At 36.0% G+C, this 24,903-nt stretch overlaps 1 protein-coding gene across 2 annotated transcripts in view; it reads left to right on the top strand.

The window, feature by feature from the left end:
* EPHA3 (EPH receptor A3) overlaps positions 1-24,903 on the top strand; it is a 354,141-nt gene that overhangs the window by 253,383 nt on the left and 75,855 nt on the right. For both annotated transcript variants that reach the window (XM_032351772.1, XM_032351763.1), the window contains exon 6: positions 23,647-23,771. In XM_032351772.1, coding sequence (XP_032207663.1) covers positions 23,647-23,771 — 125 coding nt within the window. The remainder of the gene's footprint in view (positions 1-23,646; positions 23,772-24,903) is intronic.

The following is a 24,903-nucleotide window of genomic DNA, read 5'->3' as shown; positions in this document are numbered from 1 at the left end:
GCAACTCCTTGCATGTCAAGCATGCATAGGACTTTTTATTTTCCTTTTATATCTAAGGGTACTTCTGTATGTTATAGATGACCCGGGACAGGATGGACACAAAAGAACTCTTCTGCGAAAGAGTGACAAGATCTGACCTGTGATTTAGGGATGTGAGTAAAGTGGCAAGGGAGACCAGTTAACAAACTAACACTAACCCAAGTGGGGGATAGTAAGGTCTGAACTAAGCCTGAGGAAATTAAGGAGATGACCTTTCAGATCTGAAAACCAATATGTACAAAGTAACGAGGTGTGCATTAAAGAGCACGGCGGAGTTCCAGCTCACTCACATAAGAAAACGACATAAGCAAGTATGAAATAAAGGACAAAGAGGAAAATTGCATAAGATAGTATAGAGAAATTTTGAAATTGAAGAGAATAAGGCAAAATGCAGGTGGTCATCCAAAAGATCATATAAAGTAAGCAGCTGACAAAGTCTGATTCTTGGGAGAGAACTTAAATATGAGTTGTAGAATTGGGAATCATAAGGGTTGAAGACAGAAGGAATGGATATAGAGTATAGAATTAAAAAAAAAAAAAAATGGGCCCAAAATAAGATCGTGGGAACAGCAACCAATAGCTACTGAGCATAGGAGAAGAAGCTGACTGCGGGACCAAAGCTCAGCCTGCTTCTAGGAAATAACCATTTGCGAACTTATTTATGAAGTTTTATTTTCTTGTCATCTCTTCTTTTGGTCCTCCTCAAGAAATATAAGCTTTATGATGGCAGGGGATTTTTGTCCACTCTGCACATTGATCTATTATTGATGTATTTCCTCGGCGGCTGGAATAGAATGGATATCAAATGTCTAACAAGTGGATATATAGTCACATGAGCCCTTTAATGCCACCAACACAAGCTCTCCCCTACATCTGTGACATCCTTTGTCTTCACAGGTATCTCTAACTCCGGGTTGTCACCATGATCTCTCACTTGGACTATTACAGTAACCACTGGTCTGGAGCTGTTTCTCCACTTCATTTGTTTTACAGAATGCCTCGGGTCCAAGTGTTTTACTATCGCTTGCAAAGCCCTCTGTGACCTGCTCCAGGCTTACTTGCCTTTTAATACCTTTCCACTTTATGCTCCATGAATACAATTCCTTGTGCTCTTCATAAACTCTCTACAGTTTCATGCCATTTTAAACATTTTAACTTCTACCACCTACAAGAGATTCTGCTATTTCCCTCCATGCCTGTTCATTTCTCATCTCTCAAAAACTAGTTCATAAGTCACCTTTCATAAGAAGTTTTTCATTTCCCCCTGGGAGTAAGCAAGCTCCTCTCACTTCCCTGTAGGAACCTGTTCACAGCTCTATCACTTGCTTTTAGCCAGTGCTGTGACTCCCCAAAGGCAGGTACCCCGTCTTATCCATGTAAACTGAAGTATGATGAAATCACGACAAGACTTATCTTATTGAATGCAGGTTTGATCAGGTCACTTACCTCCTCTAAAATCTTTAATGGTTCCCCTATCATTCACAGGAAACAAAACAAGCCAAAACAAGACTTTTTAGCCTGGAAGGTAAGACATTTCGCAAGCGGGGTTTATGCAAACTCCAACCATAATCTGCTTTACTCCTTGTTACAAAGTGAATGTAAAACTTTCTTGTTCTAGGGGCACCCTGGTGGCTCAGTCGGTTAAGCGGGGGCTCTTGGTTTTGGCTCAGGTTGTGATCTCAGGGTCTTGGCATGGAGCCTTATACCAGGCTCCAAGCTCAGTGGGGACCCTGCTTGAGGACTCTCTCTCCCTGTGGCCCTCCTCCCCACTCACGTGCTCTCTGTAAAGTAAGTAAATCTTCCCAAAACAAAACAAAACAAAAAACCCTTTCTTATTCTCCAAGAAGTCTGGCCAATTTGGTAACCTTTACTTAAAATACACTTCTTTACTACTTATGTGTCCAAATGTCTTCCATTCTGAAAAGCCCATAGTAAATGCCAGCTCCTCCACTATTCTTTTCTCTAATTTTTCTTAGCCGGAAGTCATTGTGCTTTCATCTGACCTTCCAGAGCACTACATTATGAGTTAGCAGTATCTCTTCTGGTGCTCTCCTATTTTAATTTTCATTAGAATGATATTTTATATGCATTTAATCTTCCCTGCTGTACTCTAAGATCCTGAGGGCACAATCCAGGCAGGGCCCACATTTGTCTTCTTCACTGGCTTCCTTGGTCCTTATCCAAGTAGGCACTTCTGAACTTCTGAATAGTTTTCAAGTGAAAGAGATGTAAGAAAAAGGAAAGGAGGCACACAGGATTCAAATACTAGAGGTTTCACTGAATTAGATCAGAATATAGAGCTACAGTAGTTGGTAGCTGGGGAAGTATCGTATTATTCAAGACAATTCAGAGTAAAATTTTGAAACAGAAGTTGGATTGCAATGTTAAAGTACATGCTATGTGGCAGGCATTGTGCTAATCATGTTCTGCATATCATCTAATACTGATTTTATTAGGAATAACAGCCCATAAGGTGGAAATGATTGTCCTTCCAATATTGCAGTGGAAGAAACTAAGGCAAAGATATTAAGTAACGGGCCGAACCTCACACAGGTGTTGCTGAATCATAATCTGAATTCAAGTAATCTGAATTCTCTTTTCTTCCCCAAAACATACATGTATTTATTTATTTATTTATTTATTTATTTATTTATTTGAGAGAGAGAGAGAGAAAGAGAGAGACAGAGGTGGAAGAGGGGCAGAGGGAGAGAGAGAAGCTTGATCAGACTCTGTTCTGAGGGCAAAGCCTCATGCTTGTCTCCACACAGGGCTCCACACGGGGCTCCATCTCAGGACCCCAACGTCAAGATCTGAGCCAAAACCAAGAGTTGGTGGCTTATCTGACTGTGCCACCCAGGTGCCTCAGCAGTACCTGCATTCTTAACCATCACTCTCTCTTCTGTGGAAGTATGCCACACAAAGGAAAATAGCATTAATTAATATCACCGACAGGATAGGCAGGGCTTTCAAGGACTTAAGGAATGACATGTAAGAAAGAATGGAATTAAGCCATAGAGAGGAATAGCAAAACCTCCTTCATCAACCCTCCGAGAAAAGGAGGAAAGTATGGGTGAATCTAGAAAGTCACTTTGCTCAGGCAAAGTGTTTGAACAGAACTGAACTGAACTGAACTGAATTGGATAAGGACTGAGAAATTATTGAACTAAAAAGTAAAAATGTGACATGCCCTCTCAAACTGGTACCTTTGCTTTCTATCTTCTTTGTGCACCTAGACTAAACATCTGCAGCTCACTAGGCGGTATCAACTAAGAAAATAAAGGAACTACCAAGAAATTGAGGAGGTCAATATGGAACTAGTGTTAAACTATATGAAAACTCTTAAACTTGACAAGGCCTCAGATAGTTTTGGACCTGATGGCTTTATAGTATGATGGAGCATATTACTTATTTTTGATAGTTCTTTGTCACCGTCACACTTCAGCTCAGGCTTCTGTATTCCCCAACATTTTTTTTTTTTTTAAATAAAAAACACAAAACCACACAGCAACTTTTGTTAATACCAGCACAGACTTTTTTTTTTTTTTCTAACTGTAAAAAATTGATTCATTGGCATGTGTGCCACTCCCAGGAATGCTCTTAACCACTTCATCAAACTTGGCAGTATCTAAATGTTGGTTTTGATTGCCAACTGACAAAAGAGAAGGGAAATCACAAAAGAAAAAATTAACAAGTGTGCACAGTTCCAAAATTTATTCTACAAATGTGTTTTAAATCAAATGAATCATCCTTTGGCACAAGCTACTCACTTTATAGTCATTCATTTGAACAGCTTAGTCTCTGTCTCCTCAAGACTGTGGTTAGCGTTATTCTTGATGAATGAGACAGTTACCTTAAATCATAAATAAAACAAATAGAATAACTTAACATCTGACTCTTAACAAAAGGTATGTTATCTCACTTTGCACTGGTAATATAGTTTAAAGGGCAGTGTGCCTAAAATCCATTTAAACCACAAAAAGAACCAAGGATGAATCTGTGTAGAACTGCTGCATGAAGAAAGTAATTTGATCAAACAAATGCATCTTGATTAAGAAAATATGTGGTCCTCCCAAGTATTTTATCACTTTGTTTTTCTAGTCTTTTTGCTCCATAAAAGTGGTTTCAATTCCTTTTTTTTTCCATTGAAATATAGTTAACATACAATGTTATATTAGTTTCAGGTGTATAGCACAGCGATTGACATTTATGTACATTATGAAATACTCACCAAGGTAAGTCTAGTTACCATCTGTCACCATACACAGTTATTATTATTCCATTAATATAATATTCCCTGTGCTTTTTTTCTATATTCCCATGGCTTATTTACTTTATAACTGAAAGTTTGTAGCTCTTAATCGTCTTCACCTATTTCACCCATCTCTCCACCCCCCTTCTCTCTGGCAACCATTAGGGTGTTCTCTGTATTTATGAGTGTGTTTTGTTTGTCTTATTTTTCCTCTTATAACTTTTTAATTTGATTAAAGGTCTCTGGCATTAATAGAATTCATGCTGTATAGTGTTCATATTTATTCTTTTTTTTTAAATTATTTTTTAAGGGCAGAAGGACAGAGGGAGAGGAACAGAGATAATCTTAAGCAGCTTCACACCTAGTGTGGAGCCCAATGCTAGACTTGATCTCACAACCTTGAGATTATGGTCAGAGCCGAAATCAAGAGTCAGAGCTGAACTAACTGAGCCATGAAGAGGCCCCTCATATGTATTCCTGAAATTTTTTTTTTTTAAATTATTTATTTGACAGACAGAGATCACAAGTAAGCAGAGAGGTGGGGAGGGGCGGTTCGGGGAAGGAGGCTCCCCGCTGAGCAGAGAGCCCAGGACCCTGAGATCATGACCTGAGCTGAAGGCAGAGGCTTTAACCCCCTGAGCCTCCCAGGTGACTCCCTGAGATTTTTTTTTTTTTATTAATTTCAAATCTTTTCAAGGGTAAAGACTTATAAAAGGGTAAAGACTTTTTATAAAGTCTTATAAGACTTATGTAAGTATGTAAATATTAACCTAAGAGATAAATTGGGCTTTTTACTCATCTCCTTTGATCTTACTTTTAAAGAAAACACAGTGTTCATTTGTAATTTCTTCAAAACCGTTTTCTTAAGACTGATCCTCAGGCAAGATAAAACTTAATACAATGTGCAATGTTTTCCTCATTTTACATAGGCTACCTACATAAGCCTCTATGTATAGCCTATCTCTTTCTAACATCTGCCTTATCTCATAAAATAATATTTTGGGAGTAATTGCTGTGCCGTGGCAATGTGGGAACTGAAGAAGTAAAAACAGAAAATTTCTGGATAGGCCCGCTAATTTCAAATCCTACTTGACAGATGTCTCTTTGGTGAAGTCTGCTAGACGGTAGAAAACCAGGATATCACCATCACTGCGAAGGAGTCTCTCCCAGAGGGCACTTGCTTATCGGCCTCTTTGTCTGATTTCTACTGGACTTAATTCTCACTCACCATGTGAATCAGCAGGAAGGATTTATTTAGAGATCTATATTAGCTCCCTTTCAATCCTATTCCAGCCTTCCATTTATGGGCTTATATTACATGTTACCTCAACATAGAATTAAATTGCATTCTGTAAAGCTTTGGATGTTGTAGGATGATAAAAGTGTTGTTCTGTGGTTTTATTCAATGTAGGTATAAGAAGTTAACTCTAACTCATTTGGTCCAACTACTATGATATAGGTAGTATGTATAGTACAATATATAATAATTATCAAGAGTTTATTAAGACAACAGAAAGATCTGTTCAAAATGAGTTTCCAAACCAAAAGCTAAGATATGAGTTTATTTATTTATTTATTTATTTATTTATATTGCTTGGGAATTGGCAACTAAGATCAAAAATAGTACAAAAATGTACTAAGTATACCACATGGAAAAGAAAATTTCAAAAATTGGGACCAGATATATCTGGAGGATTTTCTAAGTAGCTCGAAATGGATATCACAGTTCCTTTGAAAAAGTCATAAGTAGCAACAGAAAGCTAGCACACAATTCTAAAAGCAGGTATCAGTCAAGAAAACAATGGAACTCAACAGTTGTGTGTTCACAGTTGTGTGAACTTTTTTATTTTTCCACAACCTCTCCACAGTGTTTCAACACCAGAAAAGAGAAAGAAGGAATAAGTTTGCCAACCTTTATCTCTCAAAATCAGAAAATGTTCATTTTACCCTGTGTATACTGGGCATTAATAACTGAAAGTAACAGAAAGCTATGAGATATTCCAGCAATGTCATCAGAGAATAGGAAAGCAGTTTCAACAGATCAGGAGACCTCTGTTCTGTTTTCCACTTTAAAAAAAAAAAAAATTCTATAGATCTGGTGTGCATTGTGATGTCTGCTTCTTGTTTAAGGGCCCATTGTCATGATACATTTTGGTATTTGCTTGGGAATCCCCAAGAATGGCCAAGTAATGAAACACCTCTTCTTCTCTAACCTGACAATGCTGCATTCTGAGCATAGGAGAAAAGGATAGAATTTTTTAAAAACTAACCATTTGTTTCAGAAGAGTCACTCCTAACTTAGAGTAGATAGAAAAACAGAATCCTCTCTGAATGAAAGGGATGCCACTAATCTTCCAAGCAGTATCACAAATGATCTCATCCCACTATAGCAACCACCATCCTGTTACTTAAATAATTTCTAATATGACCTATATTACCATTTACAACTCTCAAGAGTGACTTTGAGACATTAGCAATGCTGGAGTAGGATTATATATGTGTGTATGTTAGCTCTGTGAAATTGTGCACTTGTTTGTGTGACTGTATTTGATTTCCTTAAACTCAGACCCAATGGGGATTGAAACTTCCTAATGACAGAATCAGCTATTATCTAGAGCAAACGTAAATTGTTTAAGTATCTTAAAAATCTATACAGAGTTCAAGACAGACTTGGCTGTCATCAGTATCCCAGAAATTCTTCATAGACCCAAGGTGTCTTAGTTTGTATTCTTCTATAAGTAGATGTTGAGATGAGAATTTGAATACAAGTTTTCTGGGGAGAGATTATCCCAGGAGACACAGGTAGGGGAGTATGACAATGGAACAGGGAAATGAAGGCAACCGCTTTAGGAGTAGGCAATGGTCAAGTTCCCCTGTGGGAAACTGGAAATTAATTCTGCTGCTGAACAGGGAGAGCTGGTGTAGAATATTTGCTTGAGAATTCTCCCTCCCAAATGAAGAGAAAGCTTGGGTTATCATACATCAACTCCCCAATAGTCCTTGACTGAGAGCTGTTCCAAGGATGAGAGGCAAATTGAAGGAATATTAATTCTTAGAATGTCCAGCCTGACGTGTTTGGCAGAGCTGACTCTGATGCTCAAAGAAAGCCCTCCCAAGTAGAGTAAGATGCTGGCAGCTTGAAATAGAAAAGTTACACTACATTTGTAAATTCCAAAGGGATTTTGTTGGGACACCAACAAAATACACATTAGGTATCCTGGATGGGTTAGAATACTTCAAACCAGTTAGTGTTTAACTAAGATAATAGGTTCCATATGCATTTAGGGGAACATGGGGTATCAGTAATTTGTAAAGAAATCCAACTCTAGTGATGCAAATGTTTTCGATCTCCATGAAGGCGGGCTACACATCTGCTTTTTACATTGTTTTACCCATTGTACCTTCCACAGTGCCTAGCATGTAATAGAAACACAAACTCTTTACTTTAATATTCTTTACTAAGGAATTGGTCAAAGTTATACAAAGAAAAAATATGCAAAAAGGAACATGTACAGATATATTCTTTGTATTATTAATTTAGAAAGGACATTAGAATGATAATAAGGAGAGCTATAAGACCAGTTAGTATGGTTGATTTATTAAATGAAATACAAATTATATTTTCTCCAAAGTCTTTCTGGAGAACTACCTCAGTACTTCTTTAGTCTTATTCCAGTAGGATAGTAGGAAAGAGGAGTATGGGTTAAATCCCAGTCATTAACTTTTTATCCTTAAAAAATTTACCATTTATATTTTCCTTTTCTTTTTTTTTTTTAAAGATTTTATTTATTTATTTGTCAGAGAGAGAGAGAGTGAGAGCAAGCACAGGCAGACAGAGTGGAAGGCAGAGGCAGAGGGAGAAACAGGCTCCCTGCGGAGCAAGGAGCCCGATGTGGGACTCGATCCCAGGACGCTGGGATCATGACCTGAGCCGAAGGCAGCTGCTTAACCAACTGAGCCACCCAGGCATCCCTATATTTTCCTTTTCTTTAAAATAGAAACATATTGTCTCATTATTTGTATTGCAAAAGTATTGGCAGGTATGAATGGAGGGATTCAAATGAGAGAAGGACGTGAAAGCGAAATAGGAGGATCACCATTTGCTGACTGTTGTTGTAGCTGAGTTTCTTAATATTTTAATTCTGGGTTTCCTGTTTGTGGAATCAGAAAAAATAATTCTCATTTCTTTTCTTTCTTTTTTTTTTTTTTAGATTATTTATTTGTTTATTTGTTTGACAGACAGAGTTCACAAGTAGGCAGAGAGGCAGGCAGAGAGAGGAGTAAGTAGGCCCCCTGCTGAGCAGAGAGCCCGATGCGGGAACCCGGGATCATGACCTGAGCCAAAGGCAGAGGCTTTAATCCACTGAGCCACCCAGATGCCCCAATAATTCTCATTTCCTAAGATAGCTGTTAGAATTAAATAAAAGAATGTGTGAATCTAATATATAAAATGATCAGTAACTTAGCTTACATAGGAGGTTAGATAGATACAAATATAGATATATATGTAAATGTGCACAGTAGTGCCTCCTTATCTGAGGGGAATACATTCCAAGACCCCCAGGGGAAGCCTGAAACCACAGATGCTACCAAACCCTATATATGGTATTTTTCCTATGCATTCATACCTGCGTTAAAGTTTAATTTATAAATTAGCCACAGTCAGAGATTAACGATAACACAGAGATTAGCAATAAAATTGAATGATTATGACATAATAATCATTATGTGAATTTGCTCTTTCCCTCTCTCATTCCTTTGTACTGTACTCACCCTTCTTACGATGATGATGAGAGATGATAAAATGCCTACCTCACGAGATGAAATGAGGTGAATGACAGAAGCGTTGTGACATAGCATTAGGCTACTACTGACTATTGACAAAAAGTCAGAAGGAGGATCATCTGCTACTGGACTGTGGTTGACCAGGGGCAGCTGAAACCCTGGAAAGCAAAACCACAGATAAGATACATATGTACATGATACATACATATTTATGATAATAAATATATTAAATATTTAAATATAGTATATAGTGTATAATACAAATATGTCTTCCTGTGCAGGATTTTCAAGATTATTACATTCAGGTTTTACATTTCATCCATGTTCTTTTTATAAATATCTAACTATGGGTATAGAATTTGTTCACCTGTATTGGGTTTCTGATGATGAAAGAACTTATGTTCAAATTTCATAAACTATTTGTTGTCAGTTCTTATAATTTTATATTTATTTTAAAAATTAAAAACATAAACATAGTTTCCTCTACATTGCATATCTTCCATCTGTATTTGGATGAAACGTGTTGATTTAAGATTTCAAAGTTACCAGCAAAGTCAACACTAAGTATTCAGATGCCAATTTTGCAGCATTCAGTCTTGGGATAGTCAGTCATCAATATTATTCGTTGTTTCCTTAAATGAACATTGGTAGTTAGCAATTTGTAGTCCATAAGGACCTTTTAATTTGTCTTCAAAAAGTGACTTTGACCATATGTTATTTTGTTAAATTATAGATGTTAACTGAATACATTCTTTGGTTGCATGTTTTCTTCCTACAATCACTTGATTGTTTCCTGTAAAACCCTGCTGACTTTTCATGGAATGTGCTGGAAAATTTTTTCTCAAGGTTTTTCTTTTGTGTCTGTAGTTCTTGTAGTCACTTTCCTCATTGCAAATTTAACTGATACAGGTTTTAGAACAAAACCATAGGCTTGTTGTTGTTGTTCAAAACTTGTTTTATTTAGATGGATTATTTTCTGGTCTGATTTCATGATCTACCATTTCACTAGAAGCTAGTAGTGAATTATCAAAAGAACTTCCCAATGTTTTTGCATACACTTTTTCCCCTGAATTTATGAATGGAAAGAACACGGACATTATATAGATTATGCGTATTGCCTATGCTTTGAATGCTTTATATTGAACATTATATATTAATGGAATATTCATTCCACCTGCACTCATTTACAAACTGTATACATTGTTTAGAATCCAACGTGTGGCCTTACAAGGTCTCTTGTTCCCTGATCCCCTTTCAGAGTACTAAACAAGCCATTATAGTCCCAAATCAATTTGACAGTCAGTTATTCCTAAGGTTAACAAAAAATAAAAGTACTACATGTTAACCATCCAGGAAACCAAGATGTACACATAGATCCATAAATGTGTATTTGAAAACCAACTGTGAGCCCCCTATAATGTAGCTGGAGTAGAAAAACCCAGTTGTGTTTTGAGAATGGACTGCCAGACCTCTCAAACCTCAAGTTTGCTTTGCCTGTAGCATTTTTCCCTTATTTTGTTTTTTTCTAGCTAGGTGCATTTTGAAGGAAATTTAACTTGAAAAGCATGTTTCTAAAGCTAAACCACAGACTGTGTAATGTGAATAACAATGATTCTTGGCTTATTGTTTTTCAGTTCCAGAAGAAATCTGACAGACCAGGTCTGTAATAAGTAATATTGCCTATAAAATAGTTTCACACAAATACGATTTTTTTTTCAACAAACAAGCCTGAAAATTAGAAAAAAATTGGAACACAGCAGAAAAATTTTCAAGACTATTCAAAGCCATATAATTAATATAACCACACCTCAGTACTGGTAAACTATGTGTACTAATTTTTATTTCAGATTACTCTTTTACATATACATATATACATAAACATGTAACTTTATTGGGGTGGGTTTTACACCTCATGAAATTTACCCTTTTCAAGTATAGAATTCAATAATTTTTAGTAACTCTTCTGACTGATTCAACCATTGCCATACAAATCAGTTTTAGGATATTTTTATCCCCTTAATAAGTAATGATGAGCCTATCATTGCCTTTAAAGTTCAAGTTTTAAAACATAAATTCTAATTTAAGAGTCTTCGTATTGAATTTAATTTTTCATAAATAAAACTTAACACAAAGTGACCTGAGTTCACAAACTTGGGAATGAATTTTAGAATATTTCCACACCTCAGATAACACGAATTATATTCCTTCCTGAAGTTTACCCAGAACTGTCTGAGAACTCTTGCTCTGTGTAGACTAAAGATAATTGTCTGTTAGCTATTGGGAATTAGAAATGCAGGAAACTATATACACACATTAAAGTGAAAGCCAAATTCTTAAAAGAAACAAGTATTACTATATATGTATCCACATAATTTTCTTTTTAGCTTTACTTATGCAATCCAAAAATGGAATAACTTTAGGCTATTTTTTTCTAATGTGCTAAAATTTTTATGTTACATGTGAAAATTAATTTGCTCCAGTTCTTAAAATTCTGAGGTCAATTATGTGGAGTTTACATAATGGCAAAAATATGTATTGATGTATTTTCCTTATTTGGATAGATTTGAGAATTTAAATTCTTCCAAAACTCATGCTAGCTCAAAAGGTATTTGACAAAAATTCTTTAGATAAATTAATCTTATGCCTGGAACTAAAGAGGTCAAACCACAGGCATCATGGAAATTAAGCAGCAGGTAGTCTGCCTTTGCAATTTCCTCTTTGCTTTTTGCTTAAATTTTTTAGAATTTCTGCTTGTGGGAAGTAAAATGTTATTTATCACAATTGAGTGCTTGCATTTCTTAATCAAGTGATATGGAGTGGAGAGAGGGAATTTGAAACAAAAAGAATTTGGGAAGTATTACTAAATGCAAGCATGAACAATGCAAATTTTACAGCCAAAATAGGAATTTTGCAAGCATGATTGCTTTTAGAAACTCTATAAGTCCCTGCTGGTGTGCATTTTGTTTGTATAAATATGCAAACATACCTGAATTAGCATAATTCCCACCTGCATCCTTCAGACAGCCAGACTACAAAAAATTGATAATCACAACCTCTATTTTATTACTTAATTTTTAAAATTTTAATTGAAATCAGATAATGGGTTTGGGATGCATAATTTGAGGAGATGTAGACTGCATATCAAGAGTCATGGAATTGCCAAATGCATTTAACTTTTTCCTATTTTACTTGAAAATTTTCAGGTGAGGGGCACCCGGGTGGCTCAGTTCCTTATGTGCCTGACTTTTGATTTCAACTCAGGTCATGATCTCAGGGTTCTGGCGTCCAGCACAAGGTTTGGGCCTGGTTCTGCACTCAATGAAAAGTCTGCTTCTCTCCCTCTTCCCCTCCTCCTGTGCTCCTGAGCTTCCCGCTCCCTTATTCTCTCCTAAATAAATAAATAAATCTTCAAAAAATATATTTTTCAGGTGATTTCTTTCAAATTAACAAATAAAGACTAGTGTGTTCTTTAAGAATATAACCATACCATAAATAAGTTCCTAGCATCAAGGTAACATAGAAGTAGGGCTGCTAAGGAAGTTGATTTCATGGTAATCAAATATTCTACATTCTATATAGTGACTTTTCAAAGATCTTCTTTTCTGGACTCTTCCCTTGCCCCCCCTCCTTTTTTCCCCCAAGCCAATGAGTATTTCTATACGTAAGTAAATTTGGTAAGTCTGAGCTAACTTTGAAAATCTGATTTCCAGTGTTTGACCAGCCATTGAAGATTTCGTGGTATGGAAGGTTTCAGCTCCTTGAGAAAGAGATCAGCCTCCGTGATTCCGAAAGTGGACTTTCCTGCTTCAGTTGGTTTCTGCTGCACTTAGGGTAGAATTGCTAGGCACATACAAGCCAAATGGGCCAGACCTACATATGCCATATGCTAAGCACAATCTGTCAACATTTTTTCTGCTTCCACACACAGAATCAATAATATTTAGATGTAACATATACTTCTATGGTGTACATTTATAGAGGGATAATGCACTATAAAAATTCATGATTCATACAACAATGAACAGTAATGGTTGCTCACTCATGCATGTGATACTTATAAAGACAGTTGTCACTCCTTCGGGAATAAATCATTCATCCAAGAACATATATAAGTGAAAGTGAAGTTATTACAGGATCACACTCAAAGTCATACAAATACATGAATGCATGACTGCGTGTGTATGTGCGTGTGTGTGTGTGTGTGTGTGTGTGTGTGTGTGAGCATGTATGGATGTATGTGTGTTTCAAATTTTGGTTCCTCAATTAAAGTTAGTTATTTATTACTTCTGACACAAACCCCAATTAATACTACATAATTAATCCAGAATCCTGGACAGATGCAACTGTGGTATCATTCTCTTCATTTTCTTATCTTTTCTTTACCAGAAAGGATGGGGTAAAGACAGAACAAAATGTTTCACCTTGACTCTCAGCATTGCCAAGTAGGGGTAGGTACAGACAAAAGTGTTAGCTCATGATTTAGTGTATATTGTCTAACTGCTGATGTAATCTGGCTAAAATCATATTGCTGATGAACAGAGACACAGGAACCCAACAGACAGCAACTTTATAAGTACAGAAACACCTATTCCTTAAGTAGCATAAGAGGTTAAAGCTATTATTAAAGCTGCGATAGGCTGGTTTTAACCTTTACTGTTGGTTAGACATCAAAGACAGGACATCATGGAAGGCTCTGGATTTGATGGGACTAAGACAAAAAGTTATAACAAGATTGTGTGCATGCCAAGTATTTTCTTAGATACCTCATAGTGCTGTTGAGAGGACGTCTATTGCTTGCAATAACTTGTAAACAATGTTACACTATTTAGTTGTTTTAAAATGTAGTTTTTATTATTATTCAGGTATAGTGAGACCAAAAATTGGTCAAGAGATGATTGTTATGAAAAAGATAGTTTGTTACTCACAGTTCCCAAGAGGAAGGGGGGGACTGCCACACCATAGGGGCCACATAGAGGAGTATCAGGGTCAGTTAGGAGGCAGAAAGAATGAGTAGAAAGCATGGGCGAGAGCCTTTATGATGATTCCTGTCAGAAAGGCAAGGTGAGATAAGATAGGTAGACCTAGGATTAGCCAGTTAGAGTAACTTCAGTGGACTCTGAGGTGTAGGGACCTGTCAGCTGTCTGATACCGAGCCTTGGGATGATTAAAGCAGGGAAATGTTGTCTCCTAGAGTATAAATTCAGATAGAGAAGGCTCTGGATCGATTAATTTCATATGAAAAGCACTCTCCTGGGTCAGTCTTTGCTATTTGTAGGAATTGGCTAACCTTGGGAGAGGCAGTCTATCCCCACCCAGTCAGCAAGGCTTCAGATGCCAGAGGATCAAGAATACAGAAAATAAAGAAAGATAGTTAAAAAAAGAAAGAAAGAAAGAAAGAAAGAAAGAAAGAAAGAAAGAAAGAAAGAAAGAAAGAAACATATATATATATATATATATATATATTTTTTTTACTTCCTTTAAAATGGAAATAACATTTATATATAGTAAATTGTATTAATTGTAAGTGTAAAATTCAATGACATTTGACAAAGATATCCACTCCACTCAAAAAATAGAGTATTTCTATCAGTGGCCTCTTTCCATCTATCTACAGTTATAATTTGACAATAAAAGTTTAACTTACTTAAGACCTGTATATATTTTGCCTTGTTTCCAAATATAACATAATATAATGTAAATAATACAATGTAAAATTTTCTCCCCTTTCTGTCTCCATTGAGCACAAGGATCAAACAGCCTAATGGGCTCATTTTTTTACTAGATTTCTAACCATCTTCTGTAAAATGGAAGCAGGGTAAGTGTCAGCCCCCTTCCGCACTAACATGTATTTAAGTCATACCTCTCCACTCCTGCAGTTAATGAGAAAGCAGCAAGCCCTTTGTCACGAGCTCCACAGAGAGTGCTCCCAAGGTCCAGATTCAGTTCTGTCTGTCTTGTGCTGGAATGTAGCAGCTCTACCCCTGAGTGACTCTAAGTCAGAAGAGACCTTATTACTTCAACAGTGCTTTAAAACAAACACACAAACAAGCAAAGAAAAACTCACAGTGTGGTTAGCTTGGTTATAACCTAAGATTTGTTCTTTCATCTGGGCTTTATTTTGCATCCTAATCCTTTCTCACCACCATGTTTTCATTAGCTACATTCAACAATTGTCGCCCTTAATCTTTGGAAACTTCTATACTAAAATAACCTTGTCTGTACTCAAAAGCTGGATAAGATGTTAACTGAGTTTTCCCAAGATTTCAATACTTTTGATAAATTTTCTAGTATACTACATTTTTCAAAGACAAATAGTTGAAAAAAAATCTTTATTTGCTCTAATTTCTAATATTTCCTACATAACTGATTCCTTAATTTTATTTTTTTGAGGATTTTCTATTTATTTGAAAGAGAGAGAGTGCGCCAGCTTGAGCAGGGGGAAGGACAGCAGGAGAAACAGACTTCATGCTGAGTGTGGAGCCCCATGAGGGGCTCAATCTCAGGACCTTGAGATCTTGACCTGAGTTGAAATCAAGAGTTGGATGCTTAACTAACTGAGCCACCTAGGTACCCCTCCTACCTATGTGATTCCTTATTTCAGAGATTAATCAACTCCAAGTGAACAACAAGAGTTTTTAAAATAGGTCTTTATCAATATTAACCTCTTTCACTTCGGAACATTGTATTTAGAAACCTGTGGTTTGCCCTCCATAGATTTTTCAAAGCCATATCACCTATGTGAGATAACAGAAACTATATATTGGTTTTTGTTCCCTGCTCCTGGCACAGAGCTCTACAAACTCCTGTAGTTTTCTAAATAATAGAACACTAGTAGCATACTTCTGTTCCAGTATTCTGTCTTTGACACCGGTTCCTGATATAGGACTCCTGAAACTCTTATAGTTCCTGGGTACAAGGAGTGTCTTATATTCTAATGAGGTGACTCTGGGTGAGTTTTTGAATAGCACCTGGATGAGGACTGGTCAATGTAAAGACCAAGCCATGATTAGAAGCTTGGAGTTTCCAGCCCTGCTACCCAATTCTCTTGAGAAGGGAGAAGGGTGGAAATACACCTATGTGATGAAGCCTCCATAAACATCCCAACAGTATGGCATTTGGAGAGCTTCCAGGTCTTCCTTGTCCTAGGGCAGTGATACCTTAACTCCAGTAGAGAGAGAAGTTCCTGTTCTTAGGACCCTCCCAGATCTTGCTCTGTGTATCTCTTCATCTGGCTATTCATCTGTATCTCCTTTATCATGCTCTTTAATAGATTGATAAATATAAGTATTTGCCTGAGTGTTGTGAGCTATTCTAGCATATAAGTCAAACTGAAGAAGGGGGTCATGGGAACCTACAATTTGTAGCCAGGTCAGAAGTTGTGAGTAACCTGGAGGCCTACAATTTGGTAGTTGGTATCTAAGTGGGGTGCAGTCTCGTAGGACTGAGCCCTTAACCTGTGGGATCTGATGCTATTTCCAGTAGATAGTGTCAGAATTTAAATTGTCGTAAACCCAGCTGGTGTCATAGAATTAGTTGGTGTCGGGAAAACCCACACATTTGGTGACCGGAGGTGTCAGAAGTGTTGTGGCTGTGGTAATAATAGGAGAATAAAAGAGAAACATAAGAGGGGACAAACTAGGGTTTTTTGTTTTGTTTGGTTTTGTTTTTTTAAAAACAACATATTTGAGGATTGTTCTGATTCTATGTGGATATTGAATGACATTAAAAGGAAAACTTGGTTTGGGCACCTGGGTGGCTCAATAGGTTAAAGCCTCTGCCTTTGGCTCAGGTCATGATCTCAGGGTCCTAGGATAGAGTCCCACATCGGGCTCTCTGCTCAGCAGGGAGCCTGCTTCCTCCTCTCTCTCTCTGCCTGCCTCTCTGCCTACTTGTGATCTGTCAAATAAATAAATAAAAATCTTAAAAAAAAAAAAAAGGGGAGAACTTGGTTTAAAGAATAAGGAATGTGGAAGGCAACTGGAAAAAAAAAAAAAAAAAAGGGGCACCTGGGTGGCTCAGTGGGTTAAGCCGCTGCCTTCGGCTCAGGTCATGATCTCAGGGTGCTGGGATCGAGCCCTGCATCAGGCTCTCTGCTCAGCAGGGAGCCTGCTTCCTCCTCTCTCTCTGCCTGCCTCTCTGCCTGCTTGTGATCTCTCTCTGTCAAATAAATAAATAAAATCTTTAAAAAAAAAAAAAAAGAAAGAAAGAAAAATGGAATCTTTTCTTGAAGAATCCATGCAATAAACACCTATGAAATGAACCCTTCTTCCATCAGTATTGCTCAAAATTTATCTTTAATGTGTATGCCTTAAAATGTTTTTCTTCCAAAGCACATACCCTCCCCAATGTCCATAATCCCACCCCCTTCTCCCAAACCCCCTCCCCCCAGCAACCCTCAGTTTGTTTTGTGAGATTAAGAGTCACTTATGGTTTGTCTCCCTCCCAATCCCATCTTGTTTCATTTATTCTTCTCCTACCCACTTAATAATAATACCTACAAAAAAAAATGTTTTTCTTCCATCACTATTAGTTCAGTTGAGAAAATTATTTTTCTCTTTACTATAGAAAATTAAAGACATAATTTTATAGATAATGGTATCTCTGCTAAACACATTATAGGTTTCATTTTGGTTAGAATTTTATTTATTTAACATCAAGAGCTAAATAGAACTTATCTTTCAAAGGAAATAACCACAAAATATATTGTATATTTTACTGTAAAGCTATCCAAAGTGCATAGCTAGTTTTATGCAAGATTGTCATGACATTAGGCACCGAAGACTCTGAGGGGCTTATAATATAGTAGGAAGACACCTGGTAAGTAAATTATGTAATTACAACACAATGTGGTGGGCTAAATATTAAGAGAATGAACAACTATTCTGTATATCAGAACAGAGGAAGAAGCTGATTAACTATTGCCTAAGGGATTCAGGAAGGGCTTTTTGGGAGAATTATATTAGCAATTGATTTCTAAGGATAATAATACAAGAGATTTTTCAGATGAAAAAAGGAAGAGATCGAATGTTCCAGATAGCAAGTGTAGCAGCACACTGTGGGCAGATGACCAAAGAAATTAGCTTTAGAATTTTAATTTGAAAGGAGAGCACTAAATACTAAAACTGGTATGTGTGTGGTAGTCTTATGAGGAATCTTAATAATTATGTCATGAATTTCAATATATGTATTTAACTGTAGTCCAGAATTTCCCAAATATATGATCTTAAGAGTTTTCCGATACAAACTTCTTAAAAATGTAGATTCCTTAACCTTTCTTTTGGACTCTTATTATTTAGCTAATAAGTTTAGGGAATAAACTGTTTGAAATTATAAAATTTTGAAGGAGAGGAATATTAATGTTTCATTTACTTTATAAAATAAGAAGTCATCAAAATGTGTAGAAAATTGAATTTCTGAAACAATTGAGATGAAAAGTATAGAATCCAGGTGAAAAATGGCAAGAGTTTGAATTGAAGCAGGGCTGGAAAACTAGAGTTGAAAAAAGAATATTCATCAGCTGTCAGATGTTGAAGCTTTTGGCATGCAGGGTTCTTGGTGAGGGAGAATATATAAAGGAGTGTAACGCTGAAATTGAAACTGGTTAGGCTGTAGAGATAGTGAGTCCTGAGACCCAAACAGGAAATTCCAGAGAACAACAGGTTGAGGAAATCAGGGTAAGGGTGGTGAGATGGAGAACATGAAGCTATGAATGATTATGCTAATTCAAACCCAAGAGTGTTTCTGGATTTAATAGAAGGGTTCACTTCCAAAAACAAAAACAAAAACAAAAACAAAAACAAAAACAAAAACAAAAAACCCAAAACCCAAGAAGGAAATGTTCTTAAGTGGGCATTGTAATGAATGGTACAAAAAATATAAAAGAGTAATGCTTTTAAAGGCATGTCTGATTCAAAGTAAAAATCTTTCAACCATTTACTGCATGACATTTTCCCATGGAGATAATTTTTAAAAGCTTTGGCTTACTTAGAAAAGAAATACTGAATCCTTTTTGTTATTGCTTTAACTTGTCCAATCTCTAAACCACAGATACCTCAGAGGTTCATTAGAAATTCCCAAACCCAGAAAGAGGAAAGTCCCAATAAAAACAAACCAAACCAGATCCTTTAGGAGTTGAATTTTGAAGTTTTGACTTCCTGATTCTAAGGATGGGTCATATTTTAGCTTCAGAATAATGGTAAATTTAGCATAAAAACACCGTAGTTAAAATAATGAATCTCTTCCATGTCTGTCAGTAGGTTTGGCATGTAAGTGTATCAAGTGTAACTCAAATACATTTCTAACTCAATCTCTTTACAAGGAAATCTCTTTAGCCCAACATTTTTTGCTTCTACATTGTAATTTTTTTTTATTATTATTTCATTAGATGTAGTCAATGGCTCAGAGGAAATCTTACCTTTCCTCTATAAATAAATAACTAGGGTTCGGTTATTAACTATTAAGGGTTATACTCTGTTGTTTCTCTGTCCTCTGGACTAGCCACTGCATGTTTGTGATTCAAGAGGCTGCCAGATGCAGTGGTCTGGTGTTAGGGAAGTAAGCACCCAGTGAGCATTCAATCCTTCGTTCCCAGAAAGTGATGTCTCCCTAGAATAACAATTGAAAAGTATTTTGATACCAGCTTTTACAAAACACATACTAGTAGACAATATAAGGTGAAAATATCTGAAAATCTTTATAGCTCTATGTCATGACAAAGAAAAATTTTAAAGAAGAATTAATTGAAAGAGCCATGAGCAAGTCCACTGTGGCAACACAAGATTTTTTTTTAGTACCTGGAGTGTTCAGAACTTCTCAGTGGTATAGTGTCAGTATAGGAAAGCTTCATAGAGGACAGATAACTGTGTGATTCGTGAACCTCTCTTCCCCCCCCCAACATTTTTCTTGTATGTGTATTCTTTTAAGAAATATTTCAGTTAAAATATAATACATTTTACTTTACTAAGTATATCATGTCTCCATTCTTTATTCTCCAAAGGACGTGTGTATAACTAACTGTACCCAGAATAGCAAAAGCTAAGGGTCAAATATTTGCTTCCTCTCAAACACCAATACCACAAAATGTATTTTACACACCAAGGTATTATTTTAAAGAGGGCTATTAACTTACTAAAAATTATTTCCTTCCTACTGTTTTAATTTTTCATATTACCATGTTCCTTCTTACTGTTTTAATTTTTCTTATTACATATATATATATATATATATATATATATATATATATATATCCCCTTTGCAGAAGTCTGCATTTACTAACCTATATAGAAGCTTTGACCAGTTTCACCATAGCCTACTTTATGATCAATTTCTTCATCTTGGTAAGAGAGTCATTTCAGGTATATATCATTTAAGGTATATAAAAGAGGCACCAGATTAAGACGCCCAATCTGGAACTATCGGGGTGTTGACCAGTAATTGTTGTTTCTCCTTATATACCTGCAGTTTGCTGGGGAAGACTTGTTCTCCTCCTGTGTACTTCTTACATTAGCCCTGAGCACTTCCCTAGTCTTGGGATGATTTTTTTTTCATTCTATGGAACTATGACCCACCGTTCTTCCAAATAACAAAATAAAAAAAAAAAAAAAGAAATGAAGACAAAATAAATCAAATCTATTTTATGATATACACTGCAAAACCATGTTCTCTTACACAACATAATAATAAACTGAAAGAAATTTCTGTGGATATTAGAAATTAGTACTTTGAACAAATCACTCTTTAATACCTGGAAACTAACCTAAAGAAATGTAATCCATATTATGGTTTCTCATTAATATTACAGATTCTATGAGTGCATGAGGCAGTATGGATGAATTACACTTCAAGGTGTGAGTTAAGAGTGTTCTAGAAAACACTTTAAAAAGCATTGATACAGTGGCATGCCCATAGAATTCAACTCTTCCTGAAGTACGTTTTATCATGTCTTAAAATTATTTATTAGGAGAGAGAAAAACAAGTTCTGTTAATTATTTATTAATATTAAAATATTGATGAGCATTACCTAAATGTAACGGGATTCCAGCTGGTGCACTGGGTTGAAACTGCTGACATGCAGCCAACACAAGAGGCGTGTATTAAAAGAGCAGAACAAATGACTTAACAGGGGCCTAAAAGCAGCAATCAGAAAAGGTTCATTTAACTTAGAGATGGCACAAGCTTGGAGCAATTGCCTCTACTTAAGTAAGTGTGGAATTACAAAAGACTATTTATTACAGTCAAACAGGGCCCTGCAGCTTGCTCAGAGACCTTTGAAGAATTTCAACAGTTATAAAGCCTCTCTTAGTGCAGAAGCAGTAAAATTTGGGCAGACCCCAAACAGCCTGCAAAGCTTTCATTAAAAAGCTAATACAATCTTCTTCACATTCTTTGAAATGAATGTTTCTCTCTTGTTGTGTGTGTGTGTGTGTGTGTGTGTGTGTGTTTAAGAAGAGATGTCATGCATGATAAGTTTCAAAATTTCTTTGAAAGTGTATTTTAACAGTTAGGGAAAATATACCAGTTTCCTGGTGATATGGAATAAATGTAGGATCTCCATGGGTTTATTAGGAAATTGTTCCAACATCAACCATCTTTGAAATGCCCCATTAAGTATATATTAAAATTACTCTTTTAGTGGATTTAATCAGCAGGAAAATTAGTGGAATTTCTCTGTTTTTGTACAAAAAGCAAAACTTATTTCCCAGGATGTTAAGACTATAATTTTTCTATTAACAATTAGATAATGAATTGCTATTTTTTTTTAAGTAACAGGGTTAGGTTAAAAGAATTCTCAAAAAATTAACATTTTTATTTACTTACAACTGAGTGATATATTTAGAAACATTGAATACATTTATAAACTTTTGACTAAATATAACCAAAATAAATTATCCTTTGCTTAAATTCAATTTCAGAGCATCAAACCACTACTGGTCAGGGGGGTGGAAGGTAAGATTATGATGAGGCCAATTCAGGAAATAAAATTATTATAATGAATAGATGAAAATTAAGTATGAAAGGTAAATTATGATAAGTTACATGACAGTAATTGCTAATGGGAGCAAAATATGAATAAGAAAATGTATTTACTTTTCCATCAGAAAAGCAACACCTACATTTTTCCTTGGCAAAAGATTAAATAATCATTTCCAGGCCATTAAATTAATGATGTTTTAGTTACAAAAGAGTTCATAAGCTCTTACAAATAATAGAAATAGGAGGATGGGAAACTTACTGCAATAGATTCTTCATTTAGACTTACCCTTTCTAATAAAGTGTCATGAGGCAGGCTTCATGAAAACTCTATTTTTAAGTGAGGAATAAAAATGAAAGGCATTTATGTACAGGAACGGTTTGAGAAGTTAGACGCAGAAGTCAGCATGTGACAATCACAGAAACATCAAATCCACAAATACAAAACTTCTAATGCTAGCTATTAAAGGGAATACAAATACACAGGATTCTAATGGTACTCGACCTGAGAAAAATCTTTATAAAAAATAGGTTGTTTAGCAATGAAAATGATCAATAGTTAATACACTTGAGGATTCTTGATTTGGGGTTGTTTCATGTTCGCAGTTTATTTTGTTACATTCCCTCAGGACGGGATGCTGCTGAACCCCACAGTGAGATATTTCAGCTGGCCAGTGTACCAACATTGAGTTTTGAAACCAGAAGTACACTGAGGGATAGTATGCATTTTTCTTTTTAATGGAAGGATTTAAAGTGGGAGATCACTTAAAATATATTTAATCTTCCATTAGAAATGAGGGTGATTGTATGATATCTGATCCAAACAGATGTTTTTTATTCTTATTCTGTACTTTTTGATAATGCATAGCAAAACATAATCAATATAGAGTCAACACCCAGTAAGATACCTCAGTATCTATCCAGAGATTTGACACAAAGAGCAGTTAGTTCCTTTGTACTTCTTAATAAATATTTTCATTTTACGAAATAAAAATACAAAAGCAGATGATTATTGTTTCCTAATAAATATTTTTATTCATGAGAGATTTTTGTGAAAAGTCAAGACCTACTATAATATGTTCTAAACCCTGTCCATTTACAATACACTAAATATTATTATTACCTATAGATACCATGGGACTCCTTTTGCATAATAGATTCCAGTCCTCTTACAGAGTTGCATATGAAAATGTTATCAATGAGCTGCAGAATCTGGCATTAATAACTTTGCAACGTTATAACAAATAGGTAGCCCTGATGTTTGGTTCTTTTTTTAATATATCAAATATATTTCATTGCTTACATTATAGTAGCAGATTGAAAACATCTGCTCACTTGCCACTAGTCCACCAGCAGCTGAAAATCTCAGCTCATTTTCCATAGGCCTGTATGTATCAGAGCTATAATCCAGCTGCTGGGGCTTGATATGGGGCCAGATTAATACTCCAGAGCCTTTGAAATGGAGATAGTGCTTTCTTGCCAAAGATAAGAGCAATGACGGCCTGCATTTGCTTGTTCCTTTCTTCCGCTACGCTCCTTTACCACCTTTCCTAATTGGATTCATTTGTGTCCTCCTACCATCCCTTCCTGTTGTTTCTCTACAGCTCCATCGCCCGTCATGACGATTAAGAAGGATCGAACGTCCAGAAACAGCATCTCTTTATCTTGGCAGGAACCTGAGCACCCTAATGGGATCATATTGGACTACGAGGTCAAATACTATGAAAAGGTGGGGAGATGATGTGAAAGGGTTGGGTTGTGTCGGGAAAGAGGTAATCTTTTCATGAGCTGTGTACTTGCAAAGAACCCAATGGTGTTGCTAAGAAGCGGTAAAGCTCTTTGGAACTCTGGTCGTGTGATACCTTTGATTTATCAGTAGGGGGGTTTTGAAATAATTGTGTCAAATATCCCCCATTCTATAACAATATGTCACAGCAAAGACGTCAGTGCCAAACTTAAGCCATCGAGTTATGGCATTAGACATGACATTTATGTCCTCTGCTGAGACCCCTGTTCTACCAATTATTTCACAGCGATTCCTTAGCCTACTGACGATCTACTCCTTAGTTCATTGCCTTCAGCATCACTTCCTGACCTTCACATTCACGTGAATTTCATTCAGTACAGATGGGAACATTGAACTAATAGCAAAGCCATCGTATTATTGAACTGGCAATGAAAAGCTTTCTTGATACTTTCAAGGTAATTTGGAAGGTGGGAGTGGATGGATAAGTTTGCTCCATGTCATAAAATTGTGGTTCCATAATACAATTATAAAAATAGGTGCAATGATTATTTATAAGTAGAATGTAGGCTATAGTATTTCATCACCTCTAAATGGTACTTATTTCTCCCTGATTATAAATTATAGATAGGTTCGAAAGTAAGATACTCAGATCTTATCAGAGCTGGATGGTTTTATAGCTACTAATGTGAATAAAACATATTTGTGGGCAGCTGACAAAGTATTTGCAAATGACTTAAAATTAAATTGCGTTTTTATATTTATATAATACTTTATAGAACACTTTTGTGTACATGATTTTATTTTGAGTTGTCTGATGATCCTATGAAATTTGATAATTGGGTTCATTCACTAATAAGAAAACGGAGTCAGTGGCATTATTTGAATTTCTCACAGCCTCATTGCTAGTGAACAGGTCTCGGTTTTGAATCCTGGCAGCCATGACTCCTCCTTTAGTGTGTTTTCCTGTAATACATGTCTTGCTCTACATGAGAATGGATTATTAGAGACATGAGAATTAGTGGTATGATCAGTTGGCAAAAAAGCATAATGTATAAACATTCATTTGCATTGTGTAGCTATTCTCTTTATTGAGGTTAATGTATTTCATAAATGT

This window comes from Mustela erminea, chromosome 1, assembly GCF_009829155.1.
Source record: "Mustela erminea isolate mMusErm1 chromosome 1, mMusErm1.Pri, whole genome shotgun sequence".
Lineage (NCBI taxonomy): Eukaryota > Metazoa > Chordata > Mammalia > Carnivora > Mustelidae > Mustela > Mustela erminea.
This window is presented reverse-complemented; position numbering and strand designations above follow the sequence as displayed.